Source organism: Lonchura striata, chromosome 8, assembly GCF_050655825.1.
Source record: "Lonchura striata isolate lonStrDom1 chromosome 8, ASM5065582v1, whole genome shotgun sequence".
Lineage (NCBI taxonomy): Eukaryota > Metazoa > Chordata > Aves > Passeriformes > Estrildidae > Lonchura > Lonchura striata.
In genome coordinates this window covers 14535784-14553808 of record NC_140710.1, presented here as the reverse complement: position 1 = coordinate 14553808, position 18025 = coordinate 14535784, and the positions used below count along the sequence as shown (strand labels likewise).

General features: G+C 42.7%; 1 protein-coding gene across 6 annotated transcripts; it reads left to right on the top strand.

The window, feature by feature from the left end:
• The first annotated feature begins 1151 nt into the window (after positions 1 to 1151).
• On the top strand, positions 1152 to 17492 carry LPAR3 (lysophosphatidic acid receptor 3). 6 transcript variants are annotated; one of them, XM_085585803.1, is made up of 5 exons: positions 2562 to 2668; positions 2758 to 4418; positions 6634 to 7144; positions 9614 to 10371; positions 16879 to 17492. In XM_085585803.1, the coding sequence occupies exons 4-5, from the start codon at positions 9636 to 9638 to the stop codon at positions 17226 to 17228; spliced, it is 1086 nt and encodes a 361-aa protein (XP_085441929.1). In that variant the 5' UTR covers positions 2562 to 2668; positions 2758 to 4418; positions 6634 to 7144; positions 9614 to 9635; the 3' UTR covers positions 17229 to 17492. The 6 variants fall into 6 exon arrangements, with proteins under 6 accessions (XP_021385714.1, XP_085441931.1, XP_021385724.1 ...); XM_021530039.3 differs by lacking the exons at positions 2562 to 2668; positions 2758 to 4418 and adding an exon at positions 1152 to 1241; XM_021530049.3 differs by lacking the exons at positions 2562 to 2668; positions 2758 to 4418 and adding an exon at positions 1271 to 1493.
• Positions 17493 to 18025: the final 533 nt, after the last annotated feature.

Here is an 18025-nt window from a genome sequence, read left to right as displayed (position 1 = left end):
AGGAAATCTGGCATATGTTAACTCTGAATTCTGCACATCAATACAGATTTGAACACAGTTGCTGGCTGACAGGTGGTCCCAGTCCAGCTGCTAAGGAGGTGATGCACAGTAATGGAAGCAGAACTGAAACATAAACTTCTACAAAGTGCTCTGAAAAAGGGATGTTGCCTTTCATAGTCTTGTTCTCTGGGAATAGGAAGCTTTTGCTAATTGCTTGTAGGACGTAACAAAAGGAAAATAGAAATGGCTGAGACAATGAGAAGCTTGTATTAGACATGAACAGGAAGGAAAGGAAGAGAAGAAAATTTCCTGAGCCATCTTCAAGGTAGGCATTCAAGTGAGGGGAACAGGGTCAATAAGATTTTTGGGCTCTTACTCTGAGGTTTTTTTTTTTTTTTTTAAGCAGAAAAAAAATTGGAATGGAGTCTGTTTGACATTTCATATATAATGTTCACATGCAAGGCGGTACCTAGGCTTTAACACTTAAATTTCATGCTGTAATTGTTACTAGGATTTCTGAGAAGTGGGAAAGAGGTCTTCCACTGAGATTTTGTTTAGTCAGTTCTTCAGCTCTGAGCAGACCTGTGCTTAGGTCTGCACTGTGTGGACATATGCCTGGCCTCAGCAAGTGATTCAGGTAGGTGGCAACGCGGTCAGATCCCTTTGATCACAGGCTTTGGATAAATTTGATTTTGTACTACCATCTACTTTTGAGTTTGACTTGTCTTTGATTTCAAAGCTGTGTGTGTTCAGTCCTGCCCCTTGGAGGTGGCATGAGCCGCCAAGTTTCTCTACCACCCTGAAATGGTTCTTGTTTGCTTTTTACACTGTGTTTGAAAGAACAGCTACGTGTAGTACCTGTCCGTACTGTCCGGATCTATTCGCAAAAGTTTTTGCAGTTTTATCTGAGTTTTGCATTTGTTTCCTAATGCGTGATGGTGGACCTTCTGACGGGCTTTTCGGGCCGCACAGCCCTTTAGACTTGTGCAGCTCGGGGGTCTCGCTAGCGTTCTCCGCAGCAGCCGGTGCTGGGGGAGAGCCAAACTTTCGGTCCGCGAGGAAACAAAGGCCCGGGCGAGCTCTCCCGTTCGCTGGGGCGGGCCGGGGCAGGTGCGGGGCGGGCGGGGCCGGCCGGGTTAAGGCCGGCGGGGCGGGCCGGGGCGCGGAGCGGAGCGGGGCGGGCGAGCCCGCTCTGGCGGCGGCGGCGGCGCTGCTCCGCTCCGCTCCCGCCGGGGCTGCCGGTGAGTGGGGCCGGGGCGGCGGTGGGCAGGAACACTGTTACAGCGGGCTGGTCGAGCTCCGGGAGTGGCAAAACTTCTTCGGTTCTGTAAAACTCTCTGCGGTGGTAGCGGAGTCCCGGGTGCGCCCCGGGCCGTGCCGGTGAGCGGAGCCGGCGGAGCCCGAGCCCGGCGGGGCAGCGCCGGTGCTGCCGCTCTGTCCCGGAGAGACGCCGCGGTGTGTGCGGGCACGGACGCGCGTTCCGGAACACACCCGTGAGTTTCCGCGCGTTTGAGACTCCGTTTGAGCACCCCTGGGTGCCCGGGGCCCTGCCCTGCTGAGGCACGGGCAGCTGGTGCGGGCTGCGGGCACCGGCAAAGGGTCTTGTGTTAAGTGTTTTTTTAATGCGGTGTTATCTTAATCTGTGCAATACACCGAAAAAATACGCTGCGTTATTTTGCATGGTACCTTCTTTACCTTAAGGAAACAAAGTCGGGGCTGGAGGGAGAGGGAGACGAAGCAGTTTTGTACCCTTGTGTTTCCAGAGACCATGTACTTAGGTCTGCTCTCCTATCTGTGATATGAGTCTAGAAAAAGACATTTCTTATTGCAGACTGGTAAGTTGTATTGCTGTAGCTTTGTTCTTTAAGCTATGCTGAGTGTGTGATTTCTTGCATGTTCTTATGGTCTTCTAAAAGGTGCAGTAGAAAGCACAACTCAATTCCAGTAATATGATGCAAAACTTAATTTCACTAAGCTTATCTCTGACTGAAAATTAAACTAAAAGCAAACAAATCAAAGAACCCCAGAAACAAAATCTACACAATCAGTAAAGAAGTAGTAGTTCTTACCACCGTGCAAAGCTGAGAGATGTATTTAGCTTTTTTTCAGAATGCTGGGTGAAAGTTTCAGATAAATTAGACTGGTTGTGTCCTTATCCTCCTGTGTTATGCTGACCTTTTAGGAATGTCTTCCAGCATAGGCTTTATGCTATCAGATAATGAAATAAAATCTCAGAAATATATTATTTGACACTGTAGGGAATGTATTTATATTGGGTATTAAAGACCAACATATCTGAATTCCACTATTATGCCATTAGGCCAACTCCTATGTCTTGAGCAAATATGTTTTAGAGTGTGCTATTTCTGACAATTCCACTGACACATTTGCCTGTGAACCCAGGCTCTGAATCTCTAAAAAGATCAGATGCAGTCAAGTGACTTGTTTTAATCAGAAGTAGTGTGATTTAGGTAATCATTAGTATGTCCTGAAAATAAACAGTAAAAGTTGACTTGTTTGGGACTGTGCTGAAATAGTCTGTATCTGCATTCTGTAGGTTTTGTGAAAGAAAGCTGATTTGTTGATTGCTAAAATGGAGCTGGTAGTGATTAGTGAAAGGACCTGGAATTTCTGCAGAAATGGGAAACTTACTTTAGAAGCAAAACAGGTATTTTCTTCTAGGCATGTTTCACAATGTATAGGCTGTTTGAATGACTTTTAAATACTTTAAATGCTGTGTCTGTTTCCGCATTATAGGATGACCTGCCAGCTCCTTCCAGAACCACACTTAAAGGAGACTAAATGAAGGCTTTGCAGCAAAGATTTTAGTTTGAACTCCATATATAGATCTAGTAAACCATAATTTCAGAAAGTCTTAAATTACCAAGTCTGAAGTCTAAACTTGTGGTAACCAGTGAGTTACTTGCTATCTGTCCCTAACAAATTTATGCATTGTAGCAGAACTTTCAGACAATTTAATGCATTAGAGCAGCTGGAGCCTGAGCTTTGTAATACCTTGGTGGAGGCACCCCTGTATCTCTGTTTCACAGTTCAGTGTCAGCCTGCAGCAGTTTGCAGAGGAGCAGCACTGTCACTTACAAGCACAGGGTGACGACACTTGTGTGCCCTAACAGTGATTTTTAAGCCTCTTATCAGACTGTGTGTACAGAGCACTGTGGTTCATGTCTGGTGGTACTACTTCCTCTCTCTGCAACTTTAAATATTTAGTCTTGAGGTTCTAAATTTTTGGTAGGTTTAATACTTTTCTTGAGGCTCTCTATTTGTGCCATATAGCACAGTCTTTTATGCAGGATTTATGATCAATGAAAACCTTAAATGTTTCCACCACAGATACTTTAGAGTTGCCAAAGAATCATCTTCATTCCTTTTGCCCCACTCCGCTCCCAGTCCAAAAGATGACACCACAGGAATGGACTATTGCTGGAAATATCCAGAACCGTGGTGGAAGTATGAGTTTGCTGTACTTTCCTTAAGTTAACATTATGTAGGTGAAACAGGCTTGGAGAAAAAATGGATGTGGCACTTTGCTCTCCTTAGTCTAAAAGGTATTGAAGACCAAGGTAGTGGGATAATGCTACTTGGGAGTAATTGATTTGAGTTCAGGAAGTTATCTGAACTTGTAGATACTACAGTTAAAGAAAAAAAATAGAGCCAAACAAAACCACAAGTAGATTCCCTTACTAATATGCAAGTTTTCTTGTTGAAAAAACTTATTCATTTGGCCTCACGGTTTTTAGACATAACTTTTTTTTTCAATTTATAAAGCTGCATTTAAAAAATGTTTTTTTGAAAATTACATTCTCAGGTCCTTGAAGTGTACTACATGCTATGCTGTTTCAAGTACAGGCAGTGCCTGCACAATTTCTGTAATAAACAAAATGTAAAACAGTTGCATTTCTGAGATAATTTGTCTCTGTAAAACCTATTAAATGAATGTTGGCTTCAATTATGTCCTCTAGTAGTACCAGATTAAAAAAAAAAGATTTAGTTTAGATATACTTGTATGCATAATTTTGTGTTCTTTATGTGCTTCCTTTCAGTTTGTTTATCTAAATTGATTTTGGTTATAATATCAATAAACTATTAATGACAATTGAAAGTGAACCAGAGCACTTACATCACAAAACTCTTCCTTACAGTTACATATTAACATTTTTGGCTTCTGCTGTGGTACACACCCTTTTCTGTATTTCTTTCTAAACTGAGGTAACCTGGATGGGTTTCTTGGGTTACTGTGCAATCATTTGGTTGTGTTTTCCTCCGTGGCCATACATGTAGCAGGGTGTGGAGGGGAACAAGGAACCAATTCCCATTCTGAACTGGTACTGCTGCTGTGTATGCTCTGGCTGCCCAGCACCCCGGCTTTCTTCTGCCTGTGCCTTCCTCTGAGAAATAAGGTGAGAGAGAGCTTTTCAGTAATGAGAAAACAGAAGAAACAGGGTAATTTATCCTGAAGAAGAGGACGGGACAGAGGGTGTCTGTGTCTGCCTGTGGCACAGGGTGCGGGCAGGCAAATGCTGGGCTGTGGGGAGCCCTGGCAGGGGCTGCACTGCCTGCAGACCTCCAGACACTCCTTTTGTGGTGCTCTATGAGAACCATCTGCTGCTTGTAGGGTAGATTTAAAAAGCCAAAGGAATATGTGCAAGTAGGCAATTGCTGCTATTTCTCTGCAGTGACAGTCTGAATGTGAATAGAGTATCTCACAGTATGCCACCTGTGCCTGTGATCAGTCATTGTGATAAACTGCAGAGCAAATTTTGTAATACATTTCAAAATCTCTTAGACATCTGCATTTAATACCTGGTCTTTGCTAATGGAGAAGGGGAGACAGGAGGCAAAGTGCTCAGGCAGGGCTGGCAGCCTGCCTGCTTTGCAGGCTGAGCCTGGGCACAGCTTGCTCCTCTGCGCCATCTCACAGACCTGCCCGGACTGTACTGGCTCTGTCATCTCTCCCGTTCCACTGTGGATCATTCTGGGTGTTGAACTGCCTGAAATTCTGCACAGAAATTCCTGTGCCAGCTCAGTAAACCAGGTTGGTGTTCTGCCTGGGCACACACCCCTCCCTCTCCCCTGAGATGGCTTGCTGCCCTGCTGAAGGGCTTCACTGCTATTGTTTTAGGCTCAGTTTTGCTCTCAGGGCCTTTTGGTCCATCTCTAAAGCTGGCTTGAATCCCCTTACTGTAGCTTTCTGTGCCTCTGGGCCTGTCTGCTCCCCCCTCTTGCATCTATACAGAAACAGGGCAGAAGCCATCAAAGTCCTCCAAGCTGACGCCAGCCCTTCAATAAAATTGTAGCCAGCATACTGAAACATCTTGGTTTTTAATGGACAAGGGAAGAGGCAGAAAACCATGGGGGTGTACCTTGAATCACATTATGGCTTGCAGGGTAAATTTTATAATGACTTTATCATTAAAATACTATTTGTGTTTTCCTTCAGCAATGTTTGCATTAATAATGAGTAACTCAGAGCTGATTTACAGGCGAGATTTACTTTTTAATCAAAATTCCTTAAAGCTAATTTTAATCACCGTTTCAATCAGCAAAATCCTTGACTTAAATAACCGATACTAAATATCATTATAAATATACAGATTTTCAGTGAATTTATTGAAGTAAACAAGATTCCGACTGAATAACAACCATTAAAGCATGCTAGCTTACAACAAGCCAAACCTTTTGTCAAAAATATTATCTAGGTGTTGTTTTATTTCACTAATTCTTTATTCAGTTAGCCAGTGTAATATTCCTACATATTCATGCAAATTCTTGACTTTTATTTAAAGAACAGTGAAGAACATATTCTGACTTGGTAGGAGTTATACTGTCACAGAGGAATTTATAAGCAATTAAAGCATATACATCTGTCATTAAGAGAAAGTTCAAGATGCATTGGGAAGAATTCTTGATGTTTTCAAATGTTTTTGCATTTGAAAACAATTTAGCTAAAATCCCAAATTATTTGAGATTTTTTGGAACAGAGGATTTTTCCCACTCAAAACAAGAGAAAAAGCTTGAATGTTTACTCAAGAGTGGTAGAGAAAAATGCAGTTCATAGTCCATCAGTTTGTGATCTTTGTGGCTACTGTTGATTGAAATGAGGTAATTAAATAAGCTGAAATGAGGGAAAGAACCTTTTAGGGTATGTTTTTGGCACTTGACAAGTTTTGATATATTTGCCTGCAAGTAAAAGAGCAAGCTGTTAGCTCAACTCCCCTGTAGAATATGCACTATGTGATAACTGCTGGAGAGCTGCGTGATGGGACAGGAAACACCAAGTGGTGTAGAACAGGTGACTAGAGATTGTTTGCTGTCCTTTCTCATAAAAAAACCCAAGAATTATCAAGCTTGGGAGAGACAATTTCAAAACAAAATAAGGCAATTCTTCTTAAAGTGAGTAGCACTGTGGGAGCTCTCTGCTGCAGACTCTGGAAGACTCTCTTGCCTTTTTAAGTCTGGACTGAGAAGCTGAGCTGTTTTTCTACTAACTTTGAATGGTATTTTGTCTGAGTAATTAAATTCTTGTGTACTTAATAAACAGATCTGAAATATGTAATATTTAAGGTTTATTTTTAAGAAAGGGTTATATTTAAGGGTTATTTTTTTCTTCTTAAGTTTAAACCTGCCCTGATCAAGATAAGCATCTCTGATTTGGCTGCAGAAGAGAAGACCTGGAGAAGAAAGTCCTGCCAGGACATGTCACATGCCAGGAACTATGGGATATCCTATCCTGCATCTGGTACCTGCTGTGGACTCTGAGGATTCAGCTGCATAGCTCTGACACAGCTCTACAGCTCCCCTGAGACCAGGCTCATTCTGCTGGGAGGACTTCAGATAAAGGTGTGAAGAAAACCTTGCACTGTCTGCAAGGCCCCTGGTGTTGTAAGTGCTTTTTGCACACAGGCTGGTGCAGACAGCCAAGTGCTGATCTCCATTTCGAAGGACTGGGATGTAAATGCTCCAGTTCAGCTTCTGCTTTGGTGCAACTTCCATTTGGAAATCTCCAGAGTCTGCCCTGTGACTCTGAGACCTCAGCTGGATGCTTTTCTACTCCTTCTCATCTTACCTCAATACCTCAAGATATCTCTTTCAAAATCATTTGTCATTTGAGCTCTGCTGTGTGACAGTAAGTGTTTGTAGTGTAATTATTTCAGTGGAGAATTATGGTTGTGTGAATGTTTTTTTTTTCTTTGGTTACTACTTCAAATAAGGATGGGACTTCATTAAGCTGAAGTATTTAGAATAAATTCATTGTTGATATTTTGGATTTCTTTAAGCTTTTAAACAGATGAGATGCAAAAAGCATCTGCAGATTTCTTTACTCTCCTGTCACTGCAAGCAAGAGATTCATCCGTTGAGATGATTACACAGCAAGATACAACATGTTCAAAAAACCTTCCCTGTAATTTTCACAGTTTTGGGATTTATTTTTGTTTTTCCCTGCCATTCTTGCCCAAAATGCTGCTTCTATTTGCAGGCATTTTGGCTGTTCTGTAAAAGTTTAATGTCAAGCTCAGTAAGTCCTTTGCTGCCTTGATGTGTTAGAGCAGAGGCTTCTCTGCTGGCAGGGTTCCCAGCACTTGGCTACTTGAGTAGCTGTTGTCTGCCACTCCTCAGGGACTTCTGGTCACTTACAGACTGAATTTGATTTTTGAGTAGTTCCTGGGTGAGAATGGGGAATGTCCTGACTGCCCAACTCCCCCTTGTTCCTGTGAACAGGGAGCAGTGGGCGCTGAATCCCAGTTGGCTCACTGCAGTGGATCTGCATTGCTGAGGCTTTTTTATTTTTAGATGGAGGGATGCTCTGTAATGTTTCAGTGCAAGGGATGATTTACTTGTTTCCTTCCACTTCTTGTCCTTAATTAGCTGTTCTTAGTTCTATGTGTTTAAATTTGATGCTTTGAGTAATACAGACTTCTGTAAAAAAAGTGGCTGGCCAGGTGCTTGAGGGCAATAAAATGGATAACAACGTCAAGTGGCCTGCTTTCATGTTGACTACTAGGTGAGAATTAAGAAAAATAAAGGAAAAAAGGCTAAAGAGCTAGTTCAGCAAAAATGGAATATTAAAAAAGATAAATTTCCTGAAAATTATGGAATAGTGTAATTTGATTTAAAATTACTGTAAATATTGCATGAAATAACAGAGGTAGCATAACATAAATGACAAGAGATAGATCTTTTTAGTTCAAAGCTTGGAATGAACCTTTAATATAACAGTGGTGCATTAACCAGCCTGCTGGGGATTGTTTAATTTGCTTCCCACTCCCTGGGGAGATGAGATTTAACTGTAAAATAACCACAGGGTAATAACAGACTAAGTGAACCTCATGTTTATCTGTCAATAATTTTAGCTGCAGAGATGGAAAGCCTATGCTTTTTAAACTCTTTCAGTTGTCTAGGTTTTTTGCTGTTTGCCATGCTGTATAACATCTAGTTTGATTTAGATTTTGTGCCATGGCTGTGTTCCTGGGTTTTGCTAAAACTATACAACATCTGTTAATGAGCTGTTAAAACCCTTCTGCAGATACTGACAGTGGATGTGAGGGCTGGTGATGATCAGACTCAAACTCTCCCTTCTGTACTGTGAGACCCTGCATGGGGTCCAGCAGCCATGAGTAATTGCTGTCAGATCTCCTGGGTAAATTAGTGCAGGTTCAGTTTGGTTCATAAAAAAGGCAGTAAAATTGCCAAAGCAGCTGACATTGACCTCGCCCAGAGTAGCAGAAGTGTGATGTAATCTGGAACTTGGACTTGGACACCCTCTCCATCATCAGGTTTAATAGCTGTGTCCAAAATAGTGCTGAATGGGTATGAGAAATAAACCCCAGCAATGCTGTTCCTGGGGCTTGTTTTAACCTGTGGTTGGGTAGGGAGCTGGATTTTGGTTTTAAAGATAACTGGGCTGTGTGGTGCTTGAGAGCCCAGTAAAATAATTCCTGGCTTTAGAATAGTCAAACATCTCAAAAATACTTTTCCCTTTTCAGTACGTTTACTTAAGTCCTCTATTAGTAAATAACAGATATGTGCTCAGAATATTTATGCCTGTAGCATCTTATATACACACATTTTTTACATTTATTAATATATAATTGAAAAACAAAAAAATATTTTTTCCATAATGGGCCTTTTATTGCTTAGTCAGTAAAGTGGAAGAGTTATGATTTGTGCTTCCCAACTGGCTACACTGAGAAATGGAAATAATGATGGGGCTGTGGCTCAAACATGGGATTTCACAGCAAGAATGGCTTGGCTGTTGCTCAGATTTTCTCCATGACCTCCAGAAAGTAATTTTTTAACTTCCAGTTTGTTGCTTGTACAGTATGACTGCTTGTGCAAAAGAACTTTGCTGGAATTTTTTAAGTAGGAAAATCTTTTAAAATTCCTGATTCAGCCAAGCACCATGCACTGTGGTCCTCCAGAATATCTTCCGTGTCAACCCTGTACAGCTTGAATTTTTACTTAAATCCTCCAAGTATACACCCTCCCGTGTCCCTGTCACACGCCCTTGTCCCCCAAAAAGGAAGGTATAGTGATTGAAGCAAGGACTATTAGCTGATTGTTAATCTTCCTTCTTTTTCCCTCCCACCCTTCCTAGGATGCAGGGGCTTTAATCCAGGATGAATGAATGCTACTATGACAAGCGCATGGACTTTTTCTACAACAGGACAAAGACGGACACGGCGGATGAGTGGACAGGACCACAGCTCATTGGTGTTCTATGCTTTGGCACCTTTTTCTGCCTCTTCATTTTTATTTCAAATTCATTGGTCATAGCAGCTGTGGTGAAGAACAAGAGGTTTCATTTTCCCTTTTACTATCTTCTGGCCAACTTAGCAGCTGCAGACTTTTTTGCTGGAATCGCCTATGTCTTCTTGATGTTCAACACGGGCCCGGTGTCGAAGACGCTGACAGTGAACCGCTGGTTCCTGCGCCAGGGTCTCCTGGACACCAGCCTGACAGCGTCCCTGGTGAACCTCCTCGTCATCGCAGTGGAGCGCCACATGTCCATCATGCGCATGAAGATCCACAGCAATCTCACCAAGAAGAGAGTCACCTTCTTAATTATATCCATCTGGGCCATTGCTATTTTCATGGGTGCCGTTCCGACCCTGGGTTGGAACTGCCTGTGTGACATTACTGTCTGCTCATCCCTGGCACCCATTTACAGCAGAAGTTACCTGGTGTTCTGGAGTGTCTTAAACCTGGTTGTCTTCTTCATTATGGTGGTGGTTTACATAAGAATCTACATGTACGTCCAGAGGAAAACCAATGTCCTGTCCTCACACACTAGCGGCTCCATCAGCCGGAGGAGAACCCCTGTGAAGCTTATGAAGACTGTCATGACAGTTTTAGGTAAGAGACCACAAACCATGGTGGGCAAGGCTGGTGGTGCCAGTGAATTGGTTTGTGTTGGTTTGGTTCAGTTTTTATTTGAAACACACCAACAAAAAGCTGTACAAAAATCACTCAGTCCTCCTAACACAAAGAAACCTCACTGAACTTTTAAGTGCTGGAGGCATCTAGACTTTTGTGTGCTTTAGACACTGAAAGAGCTGTTGCACTATGCAGAAACATGAGACAGAGGACTGGTCAACACATAGAAGAAAAGTGTAGGCACCTTGTTACAAAACACAAATTGTGAAGGTAAAGGTTATTGGCTTTTGTTTGTTTGTTTGGGGTTTTTGTTTTCAGCAGGAAGATACAAAATCACTTTGTAGAAAGGCTTGTTGTGAAGCTTTATAATTGCCTAGTAGAACATTTTCAAAATAACGTTTTTTAATATTTGCACAAGGTCATGAACACTAATGTTGGATGTCAGTAGTTTTCTTTGCACATATTCCTCTTGGCTGTTTCCTGGGCATAGAAACTTCTTCCCTCTGGAAATGCACCTTCCCTGGGGAAAGGAGAGAATGGCTGGTGGGTCTGCAACTTTGATAGAGGTTTGCTTTTCAAGGGAAGGATTCACCTTCATTCTGTGAATATTACATGGTGCAAAGTACTTCTAGATAATCATGGTAGAGTCTAGCCTTATATCTCTAAATCATAACGTGAGATTTGCCTTGGGTTCTACCCTAAAGACACTGTTGATACTTAAGCAGCTCAGATCACTTCATCAGGGAATTGTGATGTAGTATACATTAAATTGGAGAAGAACAGACTAGGTGACTGATTCTTGGAACAAATACCAGCTGTAGCAGTCAATTTTCTCCAGAATTACTTGAATCTGAACAAGATGTGTCCTGGAAACCAAATGTCACATCAGCAGGGCTCCAGGTGGAGCTGGAGGTACACTGAGACATTTGTGAAGCTGGGCTCAGGTGGTGGTGGACTCTAACCCACAAATATGGCTTTACTGCTCTAACAGCTGTTTTGAGGTTGGATGAGCCAATGTAGCAGAACTGGAGCTTTTGGGAAAGCTGGTGGTCATGTATACCTGGGACACAGTTGTGTCATACTGCAGCATGGTAGAACTAGCAAGCTTGGGGACAAAAGTGTAATTTTTCATGGAGATAGGACTTGCCAGAGTAGGAAGTTCAAGCTGAGGACACTTTCTTCCCCTTGCAGTTTTTGGATGCTCTTTGCACAGTGTGGTATCTGATTTTATTGTTTTTTTCTGAAATTATAGTGCTATAGCACCTTTGTCTACCAAATGATGTCTTAAAGAGCTTCAGAAGCTGAAATCCATTAAACTTCACAGTGCCTGATTTTGTGAAAGAAAGCAGACTGGTAGTTCAAGCATGTAGAAGGTTCTCACTTATACTTCCGTGTCTTCTGTAGATGGCTTATCTGCTGCCAGAGCTTTTTCCTTCTAAATCATCCCCCAACTGTTATTTTTTGAGAGTAAATTTGGTGGTTGTTCCTGTCTCTCTGCCCTTGACTTGCAGGAACAAGATTTGATCTTTTGCCCCACCTAAGCTCTGGTGCAGTGAAACCTAAACCATCCACCTGGAAGGAGAAAAACCCCTGCAGAAAAACTATGAATTGCTCCAACTCTGATCCTGCCTTAATGCATAGGGATGAGTAGATTGTAGTTAACTGCTGCATTGCAAACAGACAGAAAACAGCACTTTAAAAAAGCAGTTCTCTGAGCATTTCTGCTGAAGGCAGGACTGCACCCTGCAGCCAGTGTGGGGGTTGGAGGCACAGGGATGGCAGCTGCTCATCCCTCGTGGTCCTTTATGCTGTGGAAAGCCTTCAGTGTTCTCTGTGACCACACTGCTCTGTGGAAAGAAACCCCACTTAAAATCTCTTTTTGAACTTGTTATTTCTTTTCCTAGGGTGTGGGGCCTAAGGACTATGGGTTGATTTGAAGTTCAGCATTAGCTTCCTCTTACAGCATATGGCTTTTCAGCCATGAAATTGAACTATAATTCAGGCAGAACATTTAATGTTATTGTGTGTTGGGCAAGGCAAATTTAACTTAGTCTGAGTGCTGCCCTAGACATCATAATTTTGTATATTTACTTTGTCAGTCAGAAACAAAACTGAAACAGAGCCTGCTTCCAAAGAAGTCAAATTAGTGCTGATGTTGTTGGGTGTACAGTCTACTTCCAGCTCATGGGTCAGAGGAAATGTATCTTGACATGTTCTTTCATATCAGTTCTCCAAATTTTAATTCTGAGGGACTTTTTATAACCATTTATTTCCAGGAATGAGAACTTATTTTTTTAAATAGTTTGAAATGTGCTCTCCTGGCCAAGTTATTCAAGAGCTGTGTGCACAATGCATTACAAACCAAATAGCTTGTTTTCTGGACTTTCCAATTACCAAGAGACACCAAGTGGCCAAAGTGATTCTTCCAAAATTCTGCTTCTAACCACTGATGCAAGAGCCTAGAGCTATATGCAGCACGTGAATTTTGCCCTAATCAGTTACTTTTAATATTTTTTTCTGAAACATTTGAAAATGCTTTGGAGTACATACCTGATAACTGTCTTAACTAAAAGCTCATTCCAAAATGCTGTGCTGGGTAATGCATAATAATTCCCATCATTCATGTTCATGTGCTCTATTGGTTTCATGTGAGATTCAGGACAAAATCCTTCTCCTGTGCTGCTGTGTGGAAGGAGGCTGTGTGTAGTTGGGTACTGCTGGCATGCTGCTCCTCCCAGCTTCCTCCTGCTCCCTCCTTGGGAAGGCTGGGCTGTGGCTGGCTGTCCTCACAGCAAAACATCCCCGTCCTCTTTGGGTGTTCCCCTCCCGTGGCCCTACAGCTGAGAGTTGGGGGAATTGAGATTTTAGAGTCATTTCATGGATTCCTGGTGATCACAGCTTCAGGTGGCTTTTTGCACCATCACTTAGGCTTGGAGGGTCCCTTCCAGAGGCTGGGAGTCAAGTCTCTGTCATCTGCACATTCCTGCCATAACCCTTAAAATAGTCTGTCATGGTATAGGAGTAAGGCTTTCCCTTTGGCATGCTGAGCCACAGGTGTCATCTAGTTGAAACTGAAAGATGTGAAACCAAGAAAAAGAGGCCAGAATCCTCTTGGGCTGACCTTGTGGCATAATCCCAGCTCAGCCTGTGACTGCAGCTTTGAAGAAGAGTGGCTGCAGGTGTGAGGGTATGTGATTTTCACATGGTTGTGCATGTGGTAGCTCCTCTGAACCTGGCAGTGAGATTCCTGCTGAAATAGCAGCTCTGGAGGGGATGATTTTCAGTTTCAGTAAATTTATAGTTTAATTGGTAACTTGCTGTTTCAACTTGGTCACACATGTGGCACTGGCATCTGGAACCTACTGCACTTTTTTTTTTCTCTCAGTGTTGACATGCTCAGAAACAGCCTTGATGTGCAGGAGTTTATGAAATGGTGCTGTTGAAGCATCAGTAGTGCTTCCAGATCCACAGGAATTAATTTTTAATCAGAGGTGATGTAATCTACAAGAAATTCCATGGTTAAGTCTAATGGAAAATCCTCAAACTAACCTTGAGGCATTGTGACACGTGATCTCCCATAATCTGGTGAAGAGATTCTGAATTGTTCTAATCTATGTGGCAGTCAGGCTGTATTGCATGTCCCTTTTGTGAATTTTAATGAGTTCCAGAAGTTAAATTATTTTTGGAGTGTGGCACTTTGTCAGGGAGGGGAGCTCCTATGGGATAAATATTCTGCAAACAAGAAAATTGCTGAAGGGCTGAGACTAAGGTATATTTTTATGCTTAACCATGGTTCCCTTTGAAAGCTTGGTGGTAAAAATAACAAAATCTGAGCAAGGCTGCAGTCTGAGACATGCCTCACTTTCATCTCTGTGGTGCTAAGAGGAAAAAGTGTTTTTGATGGAGTCAAAGCAACCCCAAGAAAGCATTGTCCAGTAACTTGGACACTGTCACTGCATTGCCCCGTTCTTGTTTTTGGTTGTGGGAAATGTGTGGAGATACACCTGCAGGTGTCTTTTATCTTTCCTTATTTTTGAAGCTGCAACCTTTTAGGGTTTTGCTCATATAGATAGACAGGGATACATCCTTTGAGTTCATGGACTACTTCTGCCTGCAATCTTGGGTTCTGTTTGAAGGAGACATTTCTGTGTCTTTTGTTAAATGTGCCTTTTGGGGTCTTTTTCCTCTCCTGCTGACTTCCATAAAAGCATGGTTGCACATGGCACTCTTTATGGTAGAAGTGAGCAAAATGCTTTCAGCATCTGTTCTAAGGAAGGTTTGTCACCATCTCAGTTTCTGCATGGAGCTGGTGGATTGGCAGCTTTGCCAGTGACCTTTAGTAGTGCAAGCTCTGTGTCCAAACACTCACCGAGACACTTAACTAGGCACAACATTGTCTGGGTGGTTGGGTTACAGCACTTGTTAAAACTGATGGGATTTGCTGGTGAACCCCAGGACAGCAATTCTGTGCTGTGTTTTCTCCATTGTAGATGATAAGAGAGCTGGTGCTCTGCTCACAACTGCTTACTCAGCATGCAGGAGCCAAACCAATGCACAGTACAGAGACTGAGCAGGGAAAACAAGCATTGTGGTAGCAGCACACAGCTCCCAATGACAGTGGGCAACAGAGGAATGTTACTGATGTTAACCAGTATCTCAAAACTAACACCATAAAATTAGTACTTAGTATCACAAAAATCTTGGTACAGCAGAGTAGAAAATTCAGTTTCTGCAGAAAACTGTCTCCTGCCTTTCTGTTCAGTGTTGTCTAGAGCAGAGTAAATCAGCTGAATTTTCTCTGTAGTCCAGGACACAAGGTTGCAGCAAGATCCACAATACCTTGTCCTGGATACATTTTTCAACAATCCTAGTGCTTGCTAAATCACACAAATCCCCTTAACATGCCATTATGGCTTGCCTGTCATATGGGCAATGTCCAGTCCTGTCCTCAATGGGGAGAAGTGTCAGTGCTGCTGACCCCAGCCCATGTGTGCAGCGTGGCTGGTGGGTGCCTGGGCTGCTGCTGTGAACCAGGCTCCCTCCCACTGCTGGCTTCCACAGCTTGGGAATATCAGCAGCTTTCCAAAGATGAGGTGGACTTGCTTGCTCTACCAAAATTGTTGAACAGATATCTACATCCCCAGAGAGCTTTTAGGCATGCAGATGCTATTATTTGTTGAATGATTTTTTTATTAAGCTCCAAAATGGGGAAACTGCTGTGATAAGTGGTTGGAATTTCCTCAGTGCGTTGTTCAAACTGTGACTGCTGGGAAGAGTTGTAATTTTCTATTTCTGTACATCAGACAGCAATTGTGGCTTGTGCTAAGTTAGTATTATCATGCACATGGCTAGTCCTTCCCTGGGCTCTGGGAGGGATCACGGGGTGCAGTGCAGCGGGGACACCAAGGGGCAGACGGGGCAGCCCAGGGCCCCTCTCCAGCCAGTGTCTGGGGCTGCATTTGGTAGCAGTGTTACCCCTGCTCATCCTCACTTACAGTGTGGGTGTGCAGGAACAAGGGAAGGTGCAAATGAACCTTCTCTATTATTGAACTGCCTTTGAGCCATTTTAATGCTTTCTTTGTGCTATGTTCAGTCTAAGATCTCTTCTACCTCATTCTCCCTTTAGTTTTCTTTTGCCTCTCTTGCAGAGTTTTCTCTTCCCCGAGCACTCTGCACTTACTTCCTCATACCTTTTCTGTTTTGTTTTTGGGTTTTTTTTCCACCCTTGCATTTCTTTGCCCTGACTCCTACATCCTTCACTTCACCTTCACCAATTCATCTGTTTGTTTCCTCCTCTCTTTTCCTGTGTAACTGTATTTTTTTCCAGCAGCTGAATTGCTGTGTCTCAGCATGCAGAGCCTGGGAGGGAGAAGTGGAAGGAGGTGAGCTCAGAGGTGACTGGGAGCCCACAGTGCTTGTGTGTTGTAGGGAGTGGCACATCCTACACTAGCTGTGGGTTTCCCCCCCAGGACATGTGTAAATTATCTGACACCTGCCTCATTAATTGGCACTGCAGAGTCAGCTGTGGGGTGGCTTCTCTCTTCAGATCATATTATGGCAGTGATGGAAGTGAATCACCTGATATCTTCTCCTCTGGTACCTGAGAGAGATGAACAGAGGAAATGTGTTCCAGTGCCAGTTCTCTACTTTTAAATGTTCCAGAACTCTTGTTTATTTATCAGCATGGATAAATCACTGTTGTGATGACCTTTTCCTATGTGTGTTTGAATTGACGCTGTCAGCAGCTCAGATTCTTGCTCCCTGCAGTCTTCTGAGAGCTGCCCTGCCTCCTGCTCAGGGCTTGGCAGAGGAGCTGTAGCAGATATAATCTTGCTGCTGTCATTAGAATTTCGTCTTCTCCTGCTTTTCTCCTTTTTGTGTAGAATTTTGATAAAGTCAATAATCTTGTAAGATATTAAACACTCCAAGACCCTAGAAGTTTGAAGTTAGGTTTGGTTTTCTTTTTATTGTCTCCTATATTTCTAGGTGCCTTTGTTGTCTGCTGGACCCCTGGCCTGGTTGTCTTGTTGCTTGATGGACTGAACTGTACTGACTGTGGGATTCAGCATGTTAAAAGGTGGTTCCTTCTCCTGGCCTTGTTGAACTCTGTCATGAATCCAATAATTTATTCATACAAAGATGATGAGATGTGGGCTACCATGAAAAGGATGATTTGCTGCTCTTCTGAGGATAAGAGCCAGGAGAGACGCTCATCTCGGATCCCCTCAACAGTTCTCTGCAGGAGCATGGACATCTCGGGCCACTACATTGAAGATGGCATTATTCAAGGGACAATTTGTGGAAAAGGAGATCTTGGTGACAAAGGAAATTCCTGAGCAATGCAAGGGACTGACTTGGCTGGAAATGGAGAGGGGGAAGGGAGAGGTTTTGTAAGAGGAGATCGACTGGCAAAGCTAGTAAACAATATATCCACTTTGTTCCAGAGCCTCAACTCCAGTGTTAACAAAAGTTCTTATAAATAATTGCCTGATGGAAAAACACTTTGTAATGAAGAAAACTTTCTGTACTGCCATCCTTTTTGTCTTTCAAGTACATGAAATTGTTTTTTCATGTGAATGGAATAAATACCTCTCCGAGAATTCTTGTGCATGGAAACAAAATGTAAGCAATGTAAAGAGAACCTCCTTAAGCTCCTACAGAGAGAAGAAATCTGCCTGACTGTGCAGGTTTGGTATTCCTTGAGTATTTATGCTTTGAATAATTTCTGTGCATCTTGAGGAGGATTGCAGGCTTGGTTGGAAAGAATTGTGGCCTGTTTTCTTGGTTTGTGAATTTCATGAAATAGTTCATGCTTACCTCTTCTCTTCCTCCTCCTTATCTTGCTTTCAAAATAGGTAATTTGATAGTTTATTAAAGCTATGCCAGAAACCTGGTTGTGATGGGAGACCCAGACCAGGTGTCAGTGTGAGTATGTCTGACCATGGACTGTCAGGATTTGAGAGTACAGAAAGCACAAAAACCATTATTTCTTCCATAGTGGTGTGAATACTGCAGGCAAAGACAATGCACTTTCTGCTGCTGCTGTGTAGGCAGGCATTGAGGGTGGATTAGCAGAAAAGCATTGAGGCTGTGTTCATTATGCTCATTTTTTCCTTCCCTAGGTAACATCAAA